The sequence below is a fragment of the Amblyomma maculatum genome, chromosome 8, assembly GCF_055883805.1.
Source record: "Amblyomma maculatum isolate TAMU_Amacu chromosome 8, ASM5588380v1, whole genome shotgun sequence".
Classification (NCBI taxonomy): domain Eukaryota; kingdom Metazoa; phylum Arthropoda; class Arachnida; order Ixodida; family Ixodidae; genus Amblyomma; species Amblyomma maculatum.
The window spans coordinates 84,836,532-84,855,687 of NC_139351.1; the positions used below are offsets into that span (position 1 = coordinate 84,836,532).

General features: G+C 41.9%; 1 protein-coding gene across 1 annotated transcript in view; it reads right to left on the reverse strand.

Annotated features, from left to right (window-relative positions):
* Window positions 1-225: 225 nt before the first annotated feature.
* The window catches only part of LOC146181684 (uncharacterized), a 106,224-nt gene continuing 87,293 nt past the window's right edge, over window positions 226-19,156 (reverse strand). Inside the window, exons 4-6 of the mRNA XM_084575830.1 lie at window positions 6,863-7,026; window positions 2,622-2,967; window positions 226-933 (exon numbers count right to left, since the gene is read on the reverse strand). Of these exons, the coding sequence (XP_084431956.1) occupies window positions 543-933; window positions 2,622-2,967; window positions 6,863-7,026 (901 nt within the window). The 3' untranslated portion in view covers window positions 226-542. The remainder of the gene's footprint in view (window positions 934-2,621; window positions 2,968-6,862; window positions 7,027-19,156) is intronic.

Genomic DNA, 19,156 nt, shown 5'->3' on the forward strand with positions numbered 1-19,156 from the left:
TCAAGTCAGAAATCATTCCAGGCTGCCAGCGAGAACAGTCCAAAATATTTACTATCTATCATACGTTACTCCCAACTTCACACAAGAGAGTACCTAATAGGGGCAAGCACCACAAATTTTTAGCCGAGTTGATCTAACGTAATGGTGCTACAGCAGGGAGCACGCGGAAACCGGAGGCTAAAAGAGGCGCAAAAAAAAAAAAGAAAAACATTGTTGCATCTTTTTTATTCCTCTCTCCAAGTGCCATAGCGCCTTTTCACCATCTAAAATAAGGACGAATGACGGCACAGGAAGAGTTCTCGCCCAAACACACAAAAGTATGCAAATCGCAGGCAGTGGAGTTGCTATTAGAGAAGATATCGATATTCACACTTTCGCACTGTTGTCATTATGGGTGCCGTCACAACGGAAATGATGTCACTTGCCACATAGTAGTGTCTTCAGAAACGGCATCCTAGAGTGACAGCAGGGTTTCAGCGCGACTCCTGTCCAAGCTTCACAGCATCAGAAGACAAAACACTGCACTCACAAAGGTCACTTCCTCACTTGATCCCCATTATGGCGTCGACCGAAAAAGATAGGCGCGCCTTTTTGTCCCTGCCTGCCGGTGGCGGCGCCGAGAGGCTCCCTTCCGGTTGTACTGTCGCCACCGGAAGTGGAGATTGTGACGACACTTCGGCTGGCCCTTGATGAAACAGCGTTGCTTCCGTATGGGGCGACGAGCTCGACATCCGCTGCATTGTCGGTGGTGGAGACACGTTCAGAGGTAAGGGGACACCCCTTCGTGCGGCGACTTCCGCGAAAAGAACGCTATTGGGACCCGACACTCTGGAAGCGGTCGACAATTCCGGTCTTCTCGGGTTAAGCGCCGTCCCAGCAACAACCAGGTAGGGTGCAGGGGATGCCGAGCTGTTGCTTGAGGAGGCGGCGAATCTGGATTCATCGCAGTCCAAGAACGGATACGTGGGATTCTCGCTTGTCGAACTGCTCACACCGCGGGAGCGTATGTAATTTTTCCAAGACGCATTTGGTGTTAGGGTAGAAGGGATAAAAGAGAAAGGGGAAAGGAAAGGAAGAAAAAACAAGAGTAAGGCTTGTGCACTCAGTAACGAAATATATTTCCCGTCACATGGCCTGAGAGAAGTGTTGAAACAAAATGTGATATAAAAAGAACAAATTGGGAAAGAAGAAAGAATAAAGATTTTCAAAATCTCAGTTGGATTGGGGGCGCTGAACTGCACACCCAAAATTGTACAGGAGATTTTTCTACTCCTGATCTCTTTTTCGTAGCCTTGAACCGACGCGGCGAGTGAAATATTTGAAGGAAACATCGGAGTGCATGCGTGTTCTTAGACAAGTAGTGATTAAATACACGACCTAATATACACACTCTAAGCCCAACGTTTATTTTTGCGTTTTTTGCGTTTTTGCGTTTTTGCGTTTGCGTTTTTTGCGCTTTACGATCTTAAGAAACTCTGTTTTGTTCAGAAAAACAAAAACATTCTTTTTTACTACTACAGAACGATATTGTCACCTTAAATTATAGTGTTTTTAATCATAGGACGACATCACGAATTCAAATCAGTATTTCCTAGAATTGTTACTGAAGGACAGTGCCAGTGGCTATTTAACGAGTAATCAAAATCAGTTTGGTAGGCAAAACATCATTCGGTAATCTGGCTAGAAAATTAGATGGGTTTTATAAAACACTTCTCAGTGGTAATCCACCCATCTGCTCAATCCTGCCATGGCGAAGTAAGGCCCCAAGGTAGTCGAAGCGACATAAAAAAATGTTAAATTCTTCTCAAGTCAAAATAAAACTTTACCATAACGAAAATCTTCTAAGGACTAGTTCCTGCTGGGTATGGAAACGTCACCAATACATACGCCGTAACTCATCCAGTCAACTGTGAAAGCGGTCATGCTACTGTGTCTGGCATAGTAAGTAAAATTAGATCTTAAGAGGTAAAATAACCATCATTTTCTTATGTGTGCACAGCATTTATTTTTGCTCTCAGATGAACACCGGACTCAAAAGTTGACGGGCCGACTAAGTGTATGATTAAATAGTGACTGACCAATCGATTGATTGACTTATTCAGATACTAAGCGACCCATGGATTGACATATTTTTTTGATTCTGTGACTGAATACTACATTTATTTGTTCACAAAACAGTTTCCCTGCATGGCTCTTGACTAAAGGCTTCCGCGCTCTTTCCTGCTCTGGTTTTCATTTGATGCATACTACGATTACCACCAGTACGCAAGGGAAAGCTATCTACACTTATCCATAACGTTTATTCATTTTACTAGTTATTTTTATTTAAACTTTCTTTCTTAGAGCTTCTCTAGGAAAGTGGGAGCTAAAGGCGTAGAAACGCCTGACGAGACATCGGCCCCTCAAGAGCTGGCAAACCATTAGGACCTTTTTATGAGGCTCCCACAAGTGGCTGATTTTTCACGCACTAGTCATTCATGCCAGCAACATTTTTCTTTCTTTTTTTCTTTTCAGAATTTCTAATTTGCATTGGTTATTGGTGATACACAAGCAAATTTAAAAGATTTCCTGACAGCAACCGTATACCTTTCTAAGCCGCTTACTATAATTAGAAGCCTCACCTGCCATTACCGAAAGAAGACACCGGTTCTATCATTGAGATCCCGCTTCGAAAGGTTCCAGGCCCGGCCGTCGGGTGGCGCGCAAAGCTCAGCATCCGGAAGTGATGGCGCAGAAGGGCCTCTTCCGGCGTGGGCACAGGCGGGGCGGGCAGTGTGTTCAGTCCAGGCGGCACCCCTGTCGTTAACGGCGCCGGAGGAAGGAATGCAAATCCCTGCTGGTGCTGTTGCTGCTGGGCAAGTGCTGCCAGTGCCTGTATCAGTTCTTGGTCGGCAAAGCACCGCCTCCGGCGCATTCTATCCTGAAGACGCAGTTGCTCGGCGCTCACGTAGGGACAGTATGGGGGACCTGCGAACATGAGGACAGAGTTCAGGGTGGAGTGGGTTCAATAAGCAATTACTCTATTTAGATTGAAATTCAAGCCTGTTCTTGTCCACTAATTAAATTTTAATATATACGTCCAAACAGAGTATGCATGATAACAATATTTACCGCTCACTTATACATGTTTGGATACACATTCCTACCCGTATTAAGTACAAGTATTATCTTAATACTTCCACCACTTCGCTACCTACCTTAAAATGCTGGTCATTTTGATGCTGTTGAATATTACTTGATTTTTCGGCTTAATTTTCTTTGCATAAGCTGTCCTACTCTAAATATCCAGGTCATAAATCATCCTCTGAAATTGTCTCTTGAGTTTCTTAGGAATGCGATGTCATCAGTGAATCGCTGATTGCTGCGGTTTTGTCATCAACGTTTATCTCTAACTGTTTCCCATCCAGACCTCTAAATATTTTCTCTAAGGAACCGGTTGCCTGTAATGACGAGACCATATCTTCCTGCCGAACACCTTTTCTTATAGGGATTTTCTAATTTCCTTTATGGAAGACTATATTTTCACAGTAAAATGTGTTGCGGGGCTAGTTGGTTCATGTCGTAAACTTACGTAAAGCGCTACAGAGACACCACAATCAGACAAGATAGACAGAACAGGGCGCTTCCTGTCCTGTCTATCTTTTCTGATTGTGGTGTCTCTGTTCCGCTTTACATAAGTTTAAGACTATGGTTGTTGCGCATCCGACGCAAGTATCGGCTCAGTGGCAAAAAGAAATAGCTAGGAAAATAATATGGGATACACAGCGCATTTTACAGGCATGTTAAAATTATGAATACCAGTCTGCGAGCATCTCTCAAGAGAAGACTGTATTATAGCATTAGCGTATTAATACTGACCCACGGGGCAAAAATGTGGAGTGTTACGTGAAAGGTTGAGCTTAAGTAGATGAACACACAGAGTTGTAAAAGGGTGGATATAGACGTAACTTTATGAGATAGGCAGAGTGCAGAGTAGGTTAGAGAAATAAGTCGAACTAGGGGCATTCTAGTGGAGATCACGGTGGAGAAATTGGCTTGGGCAGGACATGTAGTTCGAAGAGAGGATAAGCGATGGTCTCTAAGGGTAACAAATTCAATTCCAAGGGAAGGCGTAGCCATTGGCGGCAGAATGTTACGTGGGCGCATGAAAATTGGAAGTTAGAGGAAAACTTGGGCACAGCTGATAACGGCGTGGTAATTGCAGGAATACGGGATCGGCCATTTTTCTGCAGAGAGTGTTGGCAAGGTGGTGGTGATGATGATGATGATGATGATGCTAATGGCGTGCATGTTGAAGATGACGGCTAATAACGAATTATATTGGTATATATCGCGTATTTTTCATATTATTTAATTTTATTATTATCATGAATTTTATTATTCGGAATGTAAAATGATCCCGATAATAAACCGTGGTGACTAACAGCTTTCCAGTTTAGGCATGCCCCCTTGTTCACTGCGTCAGGGCTTCATCATGAGTATTAGATGGTGGTCTCTCCTTTCCTAAAGCACGGTAGATATTTATTGCCCCTATTTGGACATAATGGAGCTCATTATTTTAAGGCAAGGGCGGTGCATCTGCTATTCGCAGCAGCAGCTGTATAAAGATTTGAAAAAGCATACCACCAAGAATGCGCACATTGTAAATGGCTTAGAATACGCTACGGCTACATAATCCAAAACCGCACGCAATACTTGGGATTTACAATAGCATCATAGAATGGAAAATGTAAAGAAAAATCTTTAAATCAATTTCAGCAAAGAAACTATCGATATACAGCCCTGAAAAATGAATGCCATTTTTCAGGCTATACAAAGGAACGTATCTAATATCTACCGCCTTTAATCGATTACATGGTATTGCCTGCAAAGCAAAGAGGACAATACCAACGAAAAGTTTTCGGTTTCGGATGATACCAGGGAATCTTCATTATCTGTATAGTTTTGAAAAGTAACTTTAGAGGCCCCAGACCACACGTGTAGAAATAAAGGTGGACGAACTCTTGCGCTACTGAAGAAGAAGAGGAACAGGACAAAAGTTTGAAATATGCTCAGGAACGTCCTTCTGCTTAGTTGTTGAAATTCCTTATATATATGTCTCTCCTTTTACTTGGTGAAAAAAAAAAAACATTACTGGCGTCGTCGCACCAATCATTCCTTTCTCCTTGTGATAGCGAGTGCACTCCGGTCGCCTTAACCACGTGATCATTATTCGAAACCTCTTCCAAGCTCCCCTCCCACATCAGAAATCGTCTTTACGTCTTTTTGTAGCTAAATCCACAATATCACGTTTATGGAATTGTGCAGTTCGTTCAATATTACTTTTTTCATCGGTCCTTATTATTTCCGCAAATCTTTCCATGTACCTAACTTGTCTCCGTCATCTCATTCCACATCCTACGTGCGTCTATACGTGTGTAGACCACCTGTCCAATGCTGCAAATAGCTTGTATCACTTAGGACAAAGCTGGGCTAAGGAGACTCCTTTCTTCAACCTTACCTGACTCTTACCACTTCTCAGAAGTGACTATGATCATTCTAGACATCCGTCATTTTCACGCTGTAAAGCTTTGCATTGCATACTCTAGAAATAGCTCTCATTTACTGTGACCACGTTTTTATAATGATCCGGGTCTTCAGGTCCTGGGGATGAAAAAACCTAGGAATTAATAAAACGCAATCAAATAAGTATTATTTTACAGTAACGAAGAAAACGTTATTCAAGGGCACGCAATTTTTAGTGGTGGCCTTTTAATATTATTCTACTTATCCAGCCTTCACATGAAAAAAAAAAAAAAACATCTGAAAGAAATGAACGGTGGGTTCCCAATTGTGAGCTGATTTCTAGTTTATGCATGCATAGAGACCCATGTTTCCGAACTCTGCTCGGTTCGTCACAGCTAGCACTGGTATCTGTATCAAGGCCTTGGATCTCCTCATCCAAATGGACGCATTGACGAATCTGCTGGAGACCATTAAATTGAAACTGTAATATGTATATTACAGAGTAAAATAATGAAAAAATGGGCGTGTCTCTTCCAGAGCCTCGGACATTTGTCCCGATCAAAGAAAGAAAAACAAACAAAAAGAAATCGGTAGAGGACGTGTCCTCCAAGCACAGGAAGACAGACTTGTCACCTTGGTGAGTGAAAAACGGCTTCAGCTCGAGGTCGGTGCCGATATTAAAGCAACCAAAGGGCTCCGTGTCCTTGGTCCCACATATTGATTCTAGGGTGGGGTGCATAGATATATGTTCCCACGCTCTGACGCCTCCTCACTTCTTCTCACGCTGTATTTATTTTACCCAAGCAATCCTTTCCGACTGAAAATTTTCTTTTTCTTTTACCTCTACAATCCTTCCATCTTCCTGCCAAGCCCAGCCCCGTTCTTCAATTTTTTTTCTGGCATTTTTATCTCTAGACGTAATATGCCGAAAAACTTGAGATATCTATAATGCATAATTTATTGGGGTCTTTATAGTTCTCGCAAAAAAATAGCAATAAAATACGCCACTGTTTTCGACAGAAGGACAATATGGCAATATGTCTTCAGTTTGTTTAGTGCTTTATAGGTTATAATGTAGGGAAAGCTATGTAGAACATTAGAATAAATACCTCACGACTGCATTCAGAAAAATATAGGATCGTCAAAAGCTGTTGATACACTGGTGCACCCCATATTGGCCGAGCTCGGCTTCCAAGGTATCAAATGATAGATGAACAACAGAAATGAAGTGTTTACCCAAATTTTTATATCGTGACACATTTTTAGGAGGCCCTTGTCAATGCAACATTCCCTTTTTGTACAAGCGTGGTGGCTGGGAAGGCGTGTTGCAATATAGAAGCAGTTGTTATCGACCTACCTTGGCACACGCCACTCTCTGACGTCATCGAAGACGCCAAAGCAGACTTGTGTATCGTCTGCAGCCTCCGCTGGTGAGCCTGTTTTCGACGCAGTGCAGCCTCGGCTGTTCTCGTTCGGTCAACAGCAGCTGTGGCTGTTTTGCCGTGGCTTGCTGCTTGTTGCCTGCAGTAAGTACAGGGCGACAGCGAAAAGTTTGACCTATGCAAGAGACTTAATGCATGCAATAGTTCTTTGCCTTCCTTCCATAAAGTGAGAATACGTGTTATACCATGATAACGACTATTTTATAAGATGAAAAAACAACAAACAAATTAATAGATATGTCGCCATCGTGGTCGTGGTCGGAAACTACATGATTCGACGTGGGTTTTTTCTTATGTGCATGGATCACGGAGGCCCTTCTAAAGGGGTAGTTACTTTAAAAATGCAGCAAACAGCCCTTTCGTTGTTGATGTCACAAATTGGAGTCCACCAGTGGGGAAACATTTTAAATTCAGTTTTCTCGGCCACATACGAATTTTTTCTCGCCAGGCAAAATGATTGCACGAGGCCCTAACCTACATTTTGTATGGTACAGACTAGTTGCAGGATAAATTGGCATTTATTACTGGGATAATTAATTGTATTGTATCCACCCAATTAGCCTTTCATAAAACGACATGTTGCCGTGACCCATTTATCTGCGGCTCATCATCCCTCGCATTGCTCCAAAATTAAATTTTCTCGAAAGAAAAATGCCCAGTTTTTCAACCGCATTTTGTTGTCTGACATCAATGAGGGAAAGTGAAAAATTGCTATTTGTATATTTTATAGCAATGGCGGATTTTACGCTTCACTGTTCTTGCCTCGTGTGGGATGTGCTATTCTTTCCCACTATTAAAGTATACAAGGTACTCTTTTGGCTTTGTTTTTTTTTTTTTCTTTCAGAGCTTGGAAAGAAGCGTGCAACTTGCTATGGCCACACGTTTTCAGTTATGAAAATTGATGAAAAGCCTAAATAGGGGCTTTTTTCTCTAAAGTCCGAGGCAATTTCTGCTGCCGGCAAGACCTATGTGGTCAATGCAATTTCCGTGCAATGGGGGCCAAAGGCTGTAACTTCTCTACTGCGGCAGTTAAAACAAGCAGAATTTCTCACGACCGGTCTCCGCGGACGAACCTAAAATGTCAAAGCGTCATCTAATAGCGTCTTCTTGCAGTGCATGCCAAAGCACGCATACCAGAACATCCACTGCTACAAATCGGCACCTTAAGTGCAGTCCTGAGATTAAGCGATTCCATCTTCAACCGAGTCAACGTCCTCAAGCCATTTGTAATTTCACTGAGGTGCTTCGTTGGTGATATGGTTGCCTGAGGCGTATCGTCCTCGCAGGCTACTATTTCAACGCTCTTCATTTCTAGATGTAAAACAAAGGATTACCACACTGTGCATGGTATCAAAAGGAAAGGAATGTGTGCTTTAAAACGACTAAAACCACTCTGATGCGAACTATTCTCTTTATCGGTGCTAACCAAATCTTTTAACGCTTTTTTTTTTTTGGTTCGCAAAGAGCATTTCTGCTGTACTTGCTATTCAGATAATCACAACATCATTTCTTCTTTTACCTGACCTACTACTCATAAAACACACCAAAAAGAGAAAAGTGCTATCGTTACAGCTTTATCTGGCCCAGGTCACAATCGTTTGACAGTGACAGACGCCTACTCTGTGCATTTCATTTATATTTCAGAACAAGAGTATAGCATATACAATAAAAATTAAGATTTATTTCAAGTCAATATGTCTTGTTCAATTGAAATAGTACAAGTATGGAAATAATAGGAATAAAACAATAATAATAGTTACTTTTTTTTTCTTTCAGGAAATGACTTCAATATGTCCCGAAATGGTGGGCGATGCCGAAGAGTGTGACACAAAGGCGCTGTGTTCTTCCATAATTGTGTACGCACTCATTCGTCCCTTGTCATTTGATACTTCCACTTGAAAGACAACATGGCTTACGTATATACTCGCCCTTTCTTAAGCCGTGGCCGGCTCAGTAGCCTCTCCTGCTGGGAAACCAAAGATAGGGAGTTCCGATCTCCGCACGCAATTTAAAATATTGCAGTTCACACTGCATCTTCATTAATGGGTCTCTTCCGCAGAAAGCTGTGAAGCACATTGGAAATGAAGACCACGTGAGATCCGCCTGCACGATGTCTTTTGGTCAGCGCATGCGCGACATATAGGGCATCAACTTCCAATTCTCACCACCAGGCTTGTTCGTAACAGGGGTTCGAAGCAATCACTGAAGGAACTCTAAAGGGGAACAAAAAAAAAATGGTGAGTTTATTCCGTGCTTTTTGATTCGCACAAACAATCTCGTAATCTCTCGCATGCGCGCAGTGAAAGATGGCGTCCCGGTGAATGTCTCGTATTATTCCTGGAGGCTCTGAAGTCCGTCCGGCGTCGTTACTGAGGAACACCATACAACTCGTGATAGGTGCATAATAAATAAAACGCATGAAATGAAAATACGATACGGGCACAAACGTGAGGAGAACCCACGATGAAGCAAGAAAGTTAGCTTTCCAGGTTGCCGCATTAGGCAGCTATTCCATCTTTGCATCCTCTTCATCTTCATTACCACGAAAAGCACCAGCGAAACGTAAGGTTGGACTCTGTACCAAAAACGTTTTTTTTTTTTTTTTTTAGATATCACTGCAGCATGAAATCGCATACGTTAAACAATACTTTTCGCTCTGTGCATCGCTGTCTTCACCAACTTCCGTTCATGCGCAAGTGAGTCTGAAACAATGACCAGGCAGGCATTTGCATATACAAGTCGAAAATGGAACGCATGCAGCATTCGTTGGGAAGGCGTGCCGCGCAACAGGTGCTAATGGCTTTTCAAAACGCTCACATCGTTGCTGTAGCAAAGACCAGAGTCTGCACTCGCAGCCCCGATCCGGAGCCTCCTACCGCTCCACATATCTCTGCGGCAATTTCGAATCAGCTCACGCGGGTTGATGCGGCAAGCCTATAAGCTTAGCTGGAGCTTGCAGTTTCTTTACACGACATGGATATCTGCATAAAGTTAAAACGTATAAACGAACGGGGTGAGTTTTACTTTGCGGTACATATGGTGATTTAATAGTTTTGCTTCCACGCACGACGTCCCGGTTCATGTCAGCATTACGGGACATTTGAAATTGTCGCTCAAGGCCACGTGCCGTGTGGCCATGACCTTGTTGACCAATCAGGAGTTTCTTGTGAGCACGGCTGACCGATGAGGGAACAATGTCATGTTTTCCTCTAAACTGGAGTTTTCTTAATTTTATCAATTTTTTACACAGGAACATGTGGAATGTAAGGCCTACAGTGTGCCATTTTTAGAATACTTTTGCCCCGCTTTTGGGGCGGATTCATTTTCGTATCGATAAACTATCGAAATCCATCAGCGATATTTCATTTTGGATTTATGAATAACAAAATTTGGCAGCCCGGCCTTGATTACAACAGACGCCATTAAAGAGAGCAACTTCGGTGATTAACGAGCTATGTCATCCACCAAGGTGACATGTAGGCTTGTTTTAGTCGGATTTATTTCGGCATAAGATGTTAGAGCAGGTTTAAATAGACTGTTGGCGAAACGTAAAGCGCACAGTTAGCTTAACTGCACATAGAGGCATCACAAGAATCTCCAAATGGCAGATTCTTCTCCGGTTTAGTTCTGTGAAAGGACATGTGATGCTGAGTACCGCGGTGCGAACAGTTCAGGAAGAGGCAGGGAAAAGCGATTTGTTTTTCATAGAAATCCAAAACCCAAAGATATAATTGAAATAAAAAAATATTCACGCCGTCTTTTTTATAATTTTTATTTTCTTTCAGCGTTTACAAATTCGTCCCCGCCTGCTGTCACACAGCTGAGCTGATGGACCCAATATAGGTATATGGAAACAATTTTTCATTGGGCTGCATTCCTAAAACGCAAAGGCATCAACTAGCCGAGTTTAGCATTCTTGTGCTTCAAGAGACGACTGCGATGCCAAAAATAGTTTCGTGACAGCGCGAAAAAAACAGAGAATGCAGTGGTAAATAGCAAAGAGCAAACTTAGGCCTAGCTTCGATTACGGTCGGCTTCACCGACTGATCGATTACTTCAACAGCGGAATTCACATTGCTTGCACTTTCCGTTTTAGCACGGTAGCGTTAAAGGTCGCGTTACTTCGTTTTTAATTTAACCATACCTCCGCTTTAAGGGACATTTGTTGTGCGCATTCTGAGGTCCGTCGACCCAATACGACCTTTTAACGCCACCCGCCGCTACATCATGCCAACCACTACTCTCTGACACACAGCTTCATTGACTGAATTCACAAAAGTTTATCACGACACCACGAAATGTTGTTTCTCTGCCCTTGGACAAGGACACATAATCACAACGGGTGTTTACCGCACATGTAAGCGACGGAAATAGATATTAAACCACGTGGTGAATTTGAAGTTTCCCGTGCCACAAAAAAAAAAAAAAAAATCTGGTACTTTCTTCGTCGTCATTGTCCGTAAAAGAACACTCCTGACTGAACACTAAAGTTCACGAAAAGGACAGAACATTCGTATTAACACTAAATTTCTGACGAGGGTTGCTGCAATTAAAAGTATGTAATTAGTTGTGAAAGAATATTTAGGTCAATTTTGTGGAGGTGGGAATCGACCACAGAAGTCCTGGGTTGCTAGGCGCATGCGCTCTTCATAACCCACTATTAATTTCTGGTTCAAACTTAATGAAGGTTGGCCTGATTGTGCAATGCAAGTAGAGCTTACAACACAACCGCGTCCTACTGTTAAAAGGAAATCTTGATTAAGCGTCTCCATGTTTCAGGCAGCCACCACGGAATTAGCTGAATAAAAGATCACGACAATAACACGTTTCATACCATGTACAATTATTAATAGGTGAAGACAGTACAGCGAGACCTTCCAACAATCAGAAAAACCAAAGCACATCGGTAGAGGATCAAAGTAACTACAGACACGGCTTAAAAAGCGCATTTTTTTCGCCGATAAATAGGTGTGTCACGCGCTTGAGGCACGTGTTTTTGTTTTTGTTTTTTTTTTCATTGTGTTGTCCCTCATGCACGCCTGTCAAATTCATCTTTACTATGCCCTCAAGACCTATAAAATTAATTTAAAAATGAAGCGTGATAAAATATTTAGGTGTGCGCATCTTGAGTAAAATATTGCCGGACTATTGCAGGAGTAGCCAGCTTCAAAAATTTGTTACGACCCATCGACATTATTCCCAGATGCCCTCGTACCAAACTATAAGCCACGAATATTAAGACTTTCATTGACGTGAGGTTGCTCTCTGTCGTGTTTTGTGCCGAGCTTACACGAGCGAAAACCAGAATTTCAATATTTACCCAAACAAGAACTAATGTTAGAGATCCCATAAAGTTTCTTTCAAAGTTCAATCGTTCAAAGGCGGTGGGGTCTCTGCGTATGACGTCATAAATGCACGTGAGAAAATGAATTCGTTATGCGCTGGCTGCCTAGGAACACGCCGAGCTGACGGCGTGGCCGGCTACCCTCCCGGTGGCATGTACCAAACTCGCCACCAGGGACGCGGCCGTTGATTTGCACGCAACCTCGGCTGGCGAGTTTTCAGAGAGACGAAAAAGTTGAGTTTGCTTTCTCTCTATTTGAGCCAACAACGGCTTTAGCGGCCTAACAAAGCTTTCTGCAAGAAAAGGGAAATGAAAAACGACTATAAATTGGCTTGCCTCGAAGAGGCTACGCAATCGAAAACGGGTGAATAATGACCCCTCCCGTCCCCCCCAAAAAATCATTTATTTCCTCCAATCTATAGCACAAGCTTCATTAAAGATTACCTAGAGCAAGGCGTCCGGAGTTTAAAGCACTTTGCAGCAATAACTAGAAAGCACACAGTGGGAATGGCGAATGTTGGCAACTAAATTGTTATATAACTGAGCTTTTCTTTTCTCCTTTAATAATATGTGCATTGCCGCCAGGAGGAAACGAGATCACGGGTTAGAAAGCGGTCTACGTCATTAACGTTTAAGTTTTTAACAGAACAAAAAAGGAAAATGTCTACGTCCATTACTAAAGCAATATTTATCTGGGAAACTTTTAATCTCAAACAATAGTGCGCGCTATAATTTTCGCACCAACATGGACGAACATGCACTGGTCAATAAATGCTCAAAAATCGAAATGGCAAAACAAAAGTCTGCACAACAGGGAAGTCATGGTGCAATATAAGGAGAACAGCATTCACCCGTATTATATTTCAGATAAAATAAAACAAGCTGGAAGCGTCAGTAAATGGTAACAGATCACCGGCATTGAACAAGCCGTGCGAACGAGGCTGAAATAAATCTGAAAAAGCAGCGGCGAGGTAGAGGATGTTCGACAGCGTGAAATTAGTGGGATGGTTTCGCGTGCAAAAGACGATTGGGCCGGCAGACTGCAGGTAATAAAATCTCCAACCTCGTTACCGCCCACGGCAAATGAAGTCCTATATTAGGAACTAGAGTCAATTATTCTGCCCCCCTTGCTCTGGATTTTTTAACGTCCAGAAAAAGCCACAAATATTATTAGATAGGGTGCAGTCGCTCAATTTAAAGAAATCTGGAGTCGTTGATGTAAAACCAGCAGAATCATTACGACGCGGTATGCCGTTCATTTTCGGAATTAGATTAGGTGCGTTTTTGTTCGTGGGCTCTTAATATAAATGACCGTCGATACCAACCGACGTGGTGCGGTCGTTAAGTAAATTGACCGATCTTATTATGCAAGTGGGGCCGAGGACTTTAAACACAAGGGGAACAGTTAGGTGCATTAATCTTCATTGTTTGCCGCCTTATCTCACCATGGGTGGGCTACGAGTTTGGCCATTAAACGCCCACAGCACGTAGTGATAATGATGTGGTTAAGTGGACCAGCGGTTGGAATTACTAGAGCTTGGCCGTCCATGCAGAGCCTGTAGCTGGAAACAATTCCTTCGGTGTGAAACATCTTAGCGAGTTGTTCCTATTAATATTTTTTTACTGTTCACATGCCTTTGTGGCTATCGGGAAGAGAGAGTTAGTTCACTGTACCCTACAAATAAGATTTCCTACAAAATATAGCAGGTTTCCCTGCAAAATATCACCAAGGTTTTAAAGAGGACAGTAGAGCCTAAAGGAATAAAACCAACTTAATGTTGTTAAGGATATCGTGGCCCAGCGTGCCGTATCTTTTCTCCTTACAAACATAACTAATGTTTAAACGCGACTTGTCTGACCTTTCATTACTTGATTCAGGAAAAGAGTGACAATTTAAAACCCGTAAACTCTGTTAAATAACATCTTACCTAAATGTTAGCAACAAAATACCGTTAACAGGCTTGTCTACATCTTTTTTAAGAGAGCGACTACGAGACCAGCTACTGGGGCTTATATCTAATTCAGCACGGATGCGGCGCAGAAAATGGAAATCGCTCACGTTAAAAGTTGACTTTGGTCTTTGAGACGCATTACCGGAAGCTGAATCAGCTACATGCTAGCATTGGGTAATTTGTTTTTCATTGTATGTGTTATGTTTAAGGGTCGGTAAAAAAACCCTTCACGTAGACATACTTTGGTGCGAGCACTCGTTAATCTGCAAAAGTCCTATTGAAGTACTTCGTCTGTATTGCTTAGCTTTGAAGAAAGATTAAACTGTACACTAGGCTGAGTGATTCTTAGCCCCCCTGGGCAGATTTCATTGCACTTGGATACAGAATGTCCTTTTTGAAAGCATGGTTACCCTGATTAGGACACTTGGCATAACATGAAACTCGGTTCATAAGTCAGAGACCTGCAACTTAGTGACAAGAATAAGAGCCTGATTCATATAACTCTGTTTATGAGAATGCAGTAAATGCTGATGTGCACTCAAACGCATTCTTAACAAAAGAAATTTATTTCATAACGTCAAACTACTCTAGTATCATGTAGCATGCATATGTAAAGCTTCTTTCAGACTTTTCTCAACACTCCCAGATGTGAACAGTAATAATAGCAAACCCACCAGCTACACAGCAACCACCACAAATATAGCATGCACAGTCCTAGACTCCTCGAATACAACCTCAAAGAACTCATTGTCAACCTCTCATATACACGTCTGGCTACTACCACCACGTATCTCAATCCTTGAAAAATTGGTAAGCTCTCAAACTCAAAAACAACTCTCACCAACAGTCACCCCTCACAAGTGTTAGCTTCGGAGCAATGCTGTCCAGAACCCCTTTAGTGCATGAAGAGTACGAATGCAATTCAAATAGTACTTCTCGAAATAAGGGCGATTCTCCTCCCCACCTGCTATTTGAATTTGAAGTAAAATTTACAATACGGCGAAAGAACACGACAAAGTAGGGGATAACATTTGTAATGCTCTTTTTAGAAAATCATTAAAAAATCAATGTTTCAAATTTCTCCTGATATACGAAGACTGGCACAAAAGCTACCGCTGGCGTTAACCTCTGAAAAAGTGAGCAAGAAACAAAACAAAATAAAAAATGGGAGCACGCAACGTTAACAAATGTTTATTCGTATAATAAACATCTTATACAGGCATAGTTTTAGCCCTAATAAAAGCTTTCGGTGCCATTAAGTACTTTGGGTTCAGGGCCGATTTCATCAGTGTTTTTTTTTTTTTTTTTTCAGAGTTATTTCACAGAACGGTTGCTGTGCGTTAGAACTGCGAATAAATACAGCTTAAAGAAAGCAATAAATTTCTATGTTCCGCAAGCAAGCGTGCTGGCCCCCTAGAATTCAATATGTATATCTATAAATTGGATTTCGAGAAAGGAACGTCTCGTCAAGAGTCTTCTAGTATGCCGATGATGCAGCGCGCCCCTTATTTCGCTCACTTTTATGTCGGGTTTAAATATTTTTCATAAGATATGTACAACTTAGTAGACTGGATAGTACTTTCATATATTTGAATGTACAAAAAAATAAAACAAAGCTTATCTGCTTCAGAAACCCACGCAAACGATTCCTTTCAAGTAATCGCTTGTTTTTCATAGCTCCCCCCAGCGTAATCCACAGAAAATAAAATACCACAAAAAATATTTGATGAGAATACAACAATAAATATTCTTGCATATTACATCTGCTATAGGTTTCGAGCGCTGTTGATCATAATTTAAAATTTGAGGCGTAAAATGATGATGTATTTAACGCGTCATAATACAACGCTTTGGATGAATCCTTTCTTACCTATTTTATTAAATAATATGACACTTGTTTGGATTGCACATGCAAGTTATAAATCGCATAATTAAAGGTAGTAAACAGTGCAAAATATGTTAATACATTGCAGCCGTTTGTCAAATGGAAGAGGCAATGCAATAGGTTTGGGATACTGGAAGTTCAGTAAATATTTACTGTTCATTACTGGTACATTATTACTTTACAAAGAAAAGTACCTGTTAAAAAAACTTCGCACTTCGGAAGACCATAATATACATCAAGGCACAATACTTTACCAGTTACGGCAAAAGGTCAATGATTATTACATGTCATAGATAACTAATACACTTGGTGAAGATTGTGACATTAAAAAAAAATGACAGGAGAACATCAATGAAAAAATGATTATTTTCCTTACAGACAAATCGCTGGCGGTCGTTTCCAAGTTTAAGGTCGTTGTTCGATCCCGTTTTCATACCAAAGAGTACATATTCTGTAACTCGGTTGTCATTTTTCTCATGTAAAGCAAATATTATAAAGTTTTTTTTCTCTCGTCTTCTTCTCCAGGCGCATAAGTCATCATTCAATACTTCGGTTGTTTATAATATAGTGCACTCGTAAATAGTTATTCATCCAATGTGATTATTTTCTGCCAAAATGTTTTAACACTTGGTGAGCACTGAGCTGCATGGAAAATCGACAAGTATTCTACGCCGAGGTTGAACATGAAATAAAACTTGTGTTCCAACAAAAGGCGATTAGATGTTAACCTGATGCGGTGCAGCGTAAGAATGAGTAAATGAAGGTATGTTAGTATAGTAAGGTAGCATAGTGACTGTTTTACACTGGACAAATGCAGCATTCGCCGTAGATGTTAAGTGCTTTCTTGTCCATGTAACATAGCATGCCAAGCCTCGACCATGCCAAGGCTGTGACTCTAAGAACCAGTCTGTACTATACTTAAAGTGTAACCTCTCAGCGGAAAGCTCGATATTGTCTCTCTGCGCCAATGATCCAATCTGCGGTGTCCTATCAGCGTAGGCCCTATTCATTTCACGCCGGTCGCACGCGCGACCATGACATTAAAAGCATTTCAGCGCATCACGACGCGGCTACGAGAGGGGGATAATTCAGCTGTGTACTACAGTGTCCGACTTTAGTACGAGAGAGCAATAATTCAATTTTGTGGAAATATTAGATAATGGTCCGTGCCCCAAAGCATCGCGGAAGTGCTTTCTCTCCAGTTCATCTCTTGATGGAAACAGGGTAGAGAATGGGATTAAACTAGAAATCTTAAACTCCCATGATGAGTGTACGGTGCACTACCCTTCGGTGCAGGGTTTAGTGCCTCAGCTCACATCATTATTGCAGCTGTCAGAAACATCATCATCATCAGCAGCAGCAGCCTGACTATACCTACTGCAGGGCGAAGGCCTCTCCCATATTTCTCCAATTAACCCGGTTCTGTGCTAGCTGCATCCACTTGCCCCTGCAAACTTCTTAACCTCATCCGCCCACCTAACTTTCTTCCGCCTCCTGCTACGCTTTCCTTCCCTTGGAATCCAGTCAGCTGTGAGAATATATATCTGCAACGCAGGTTCCACTTCGACATCAAAGCTTTTAGTAAATATTGTCTATATGGCCTAAATAAAGGCAATCACAGGATAACTGCAAAAAAAAAAAAAAAAAAAAAAAACGTTTGTAACTATGGAGTATTGTCTGTGGCGTCCTGTGCTGAGTCGACGATCCGAGCAGGAAACAAAAACAGCTTTCTAATGCTTGATTATATAAAAAAAAAGTTGTATAAAGCAGAATTTTAGTCATCATAGATTGCTTTTGTCCGCTTTTCGATGGGGCGAAAGAATTTATTTTGGGCATCGCTGCAGACTTGAGTTATATGCGACTACAGCATCTATATTCACGCTGGCAGCGGGATAATAGCAGGTTAAACTGACGACTGCTTCTTAGTCGTTACCACCAGGTATCGTGGCTTTACCTTCAGCTGGTCATTGGTTAGTAATCACTTGCGTGAGACGCGTGATGTAGCATTAACTAGCCACTCATCAATTTCAGGGAAGCCATGTCATCGGCCACTGCAGGGAAATCTCCCCCCTGCCTCTTAGGCCAATAGGGTGCAATTTACGGAGAAAGCGGGTGTTGGGGGAGGGGGGGGGGGGGGAGTGAAGGGATGGACCGCTGCCACTCATTTCGCAAAACAGGCAACAATGCAACTCAAGCGAAAACTCAGAAGCACACAACTAAAACAGGTAGTTCCAAATATCCAGACACCTGTGTAAGACAGTATACTACAACAATTTTGATGGAGATTTCATGCCATTATTTTGGTGTGTATTTTACATTTTATTCTTTTTAACAGCCGCGAACTATGGCATCATTTGGCAATTCGTATTTCAGTACAGCTTAAGTTTGTAATTTTTTCTTACAATTTCTGCATGACAGGCTTTGAACAGAAAACTTTCAGCTGTCTTCACTCTATAATCTTCATGAAGCGTGAAGACCGAAACATAAAGGCGAGGGAAACGAAGACACTAGTTCCGTCATTGAGAGTCAATGCAACAGACTGAATTCATTGATTGCAGCCGACACCATTATGCAAGAAAAAAAAAACAAATAAAGACAGAACGCGGAGACAAGAATGAGAAGGGCTATATTCCCCAGAGCATGGCAGCCAAAATAAGAGCGAAAAGTTATAAAACAGATGGAGCTTATGGCAGCCGACTCGAGGGAGTAGTGCCCGAGCAAAGAGAACTGATTCGTTTCCCTCTAGACTCCTCTGCGTTTCATTACGTCTCGGTTCGTCCCGTTTTGCATTTCAAAGCACGCACACTCGGACGAGAGCAGATGCGTCGTTAGCGAGATTGACCGACCTCATCATTCCCAACAGCAGCGTAATGAAGCCCAGGAAACACACTTGCTCCTAATGCGGCGCCGTACCAGTCGATTTACTTTATTTCTTTGTCTCTCTCTCTCTCTGCATTCCCTGCAACTAAATCCTTACTGTACTTTTATCTGCTTTCCTGATAATTTATTTGCTAATGTGCGCGTGGTG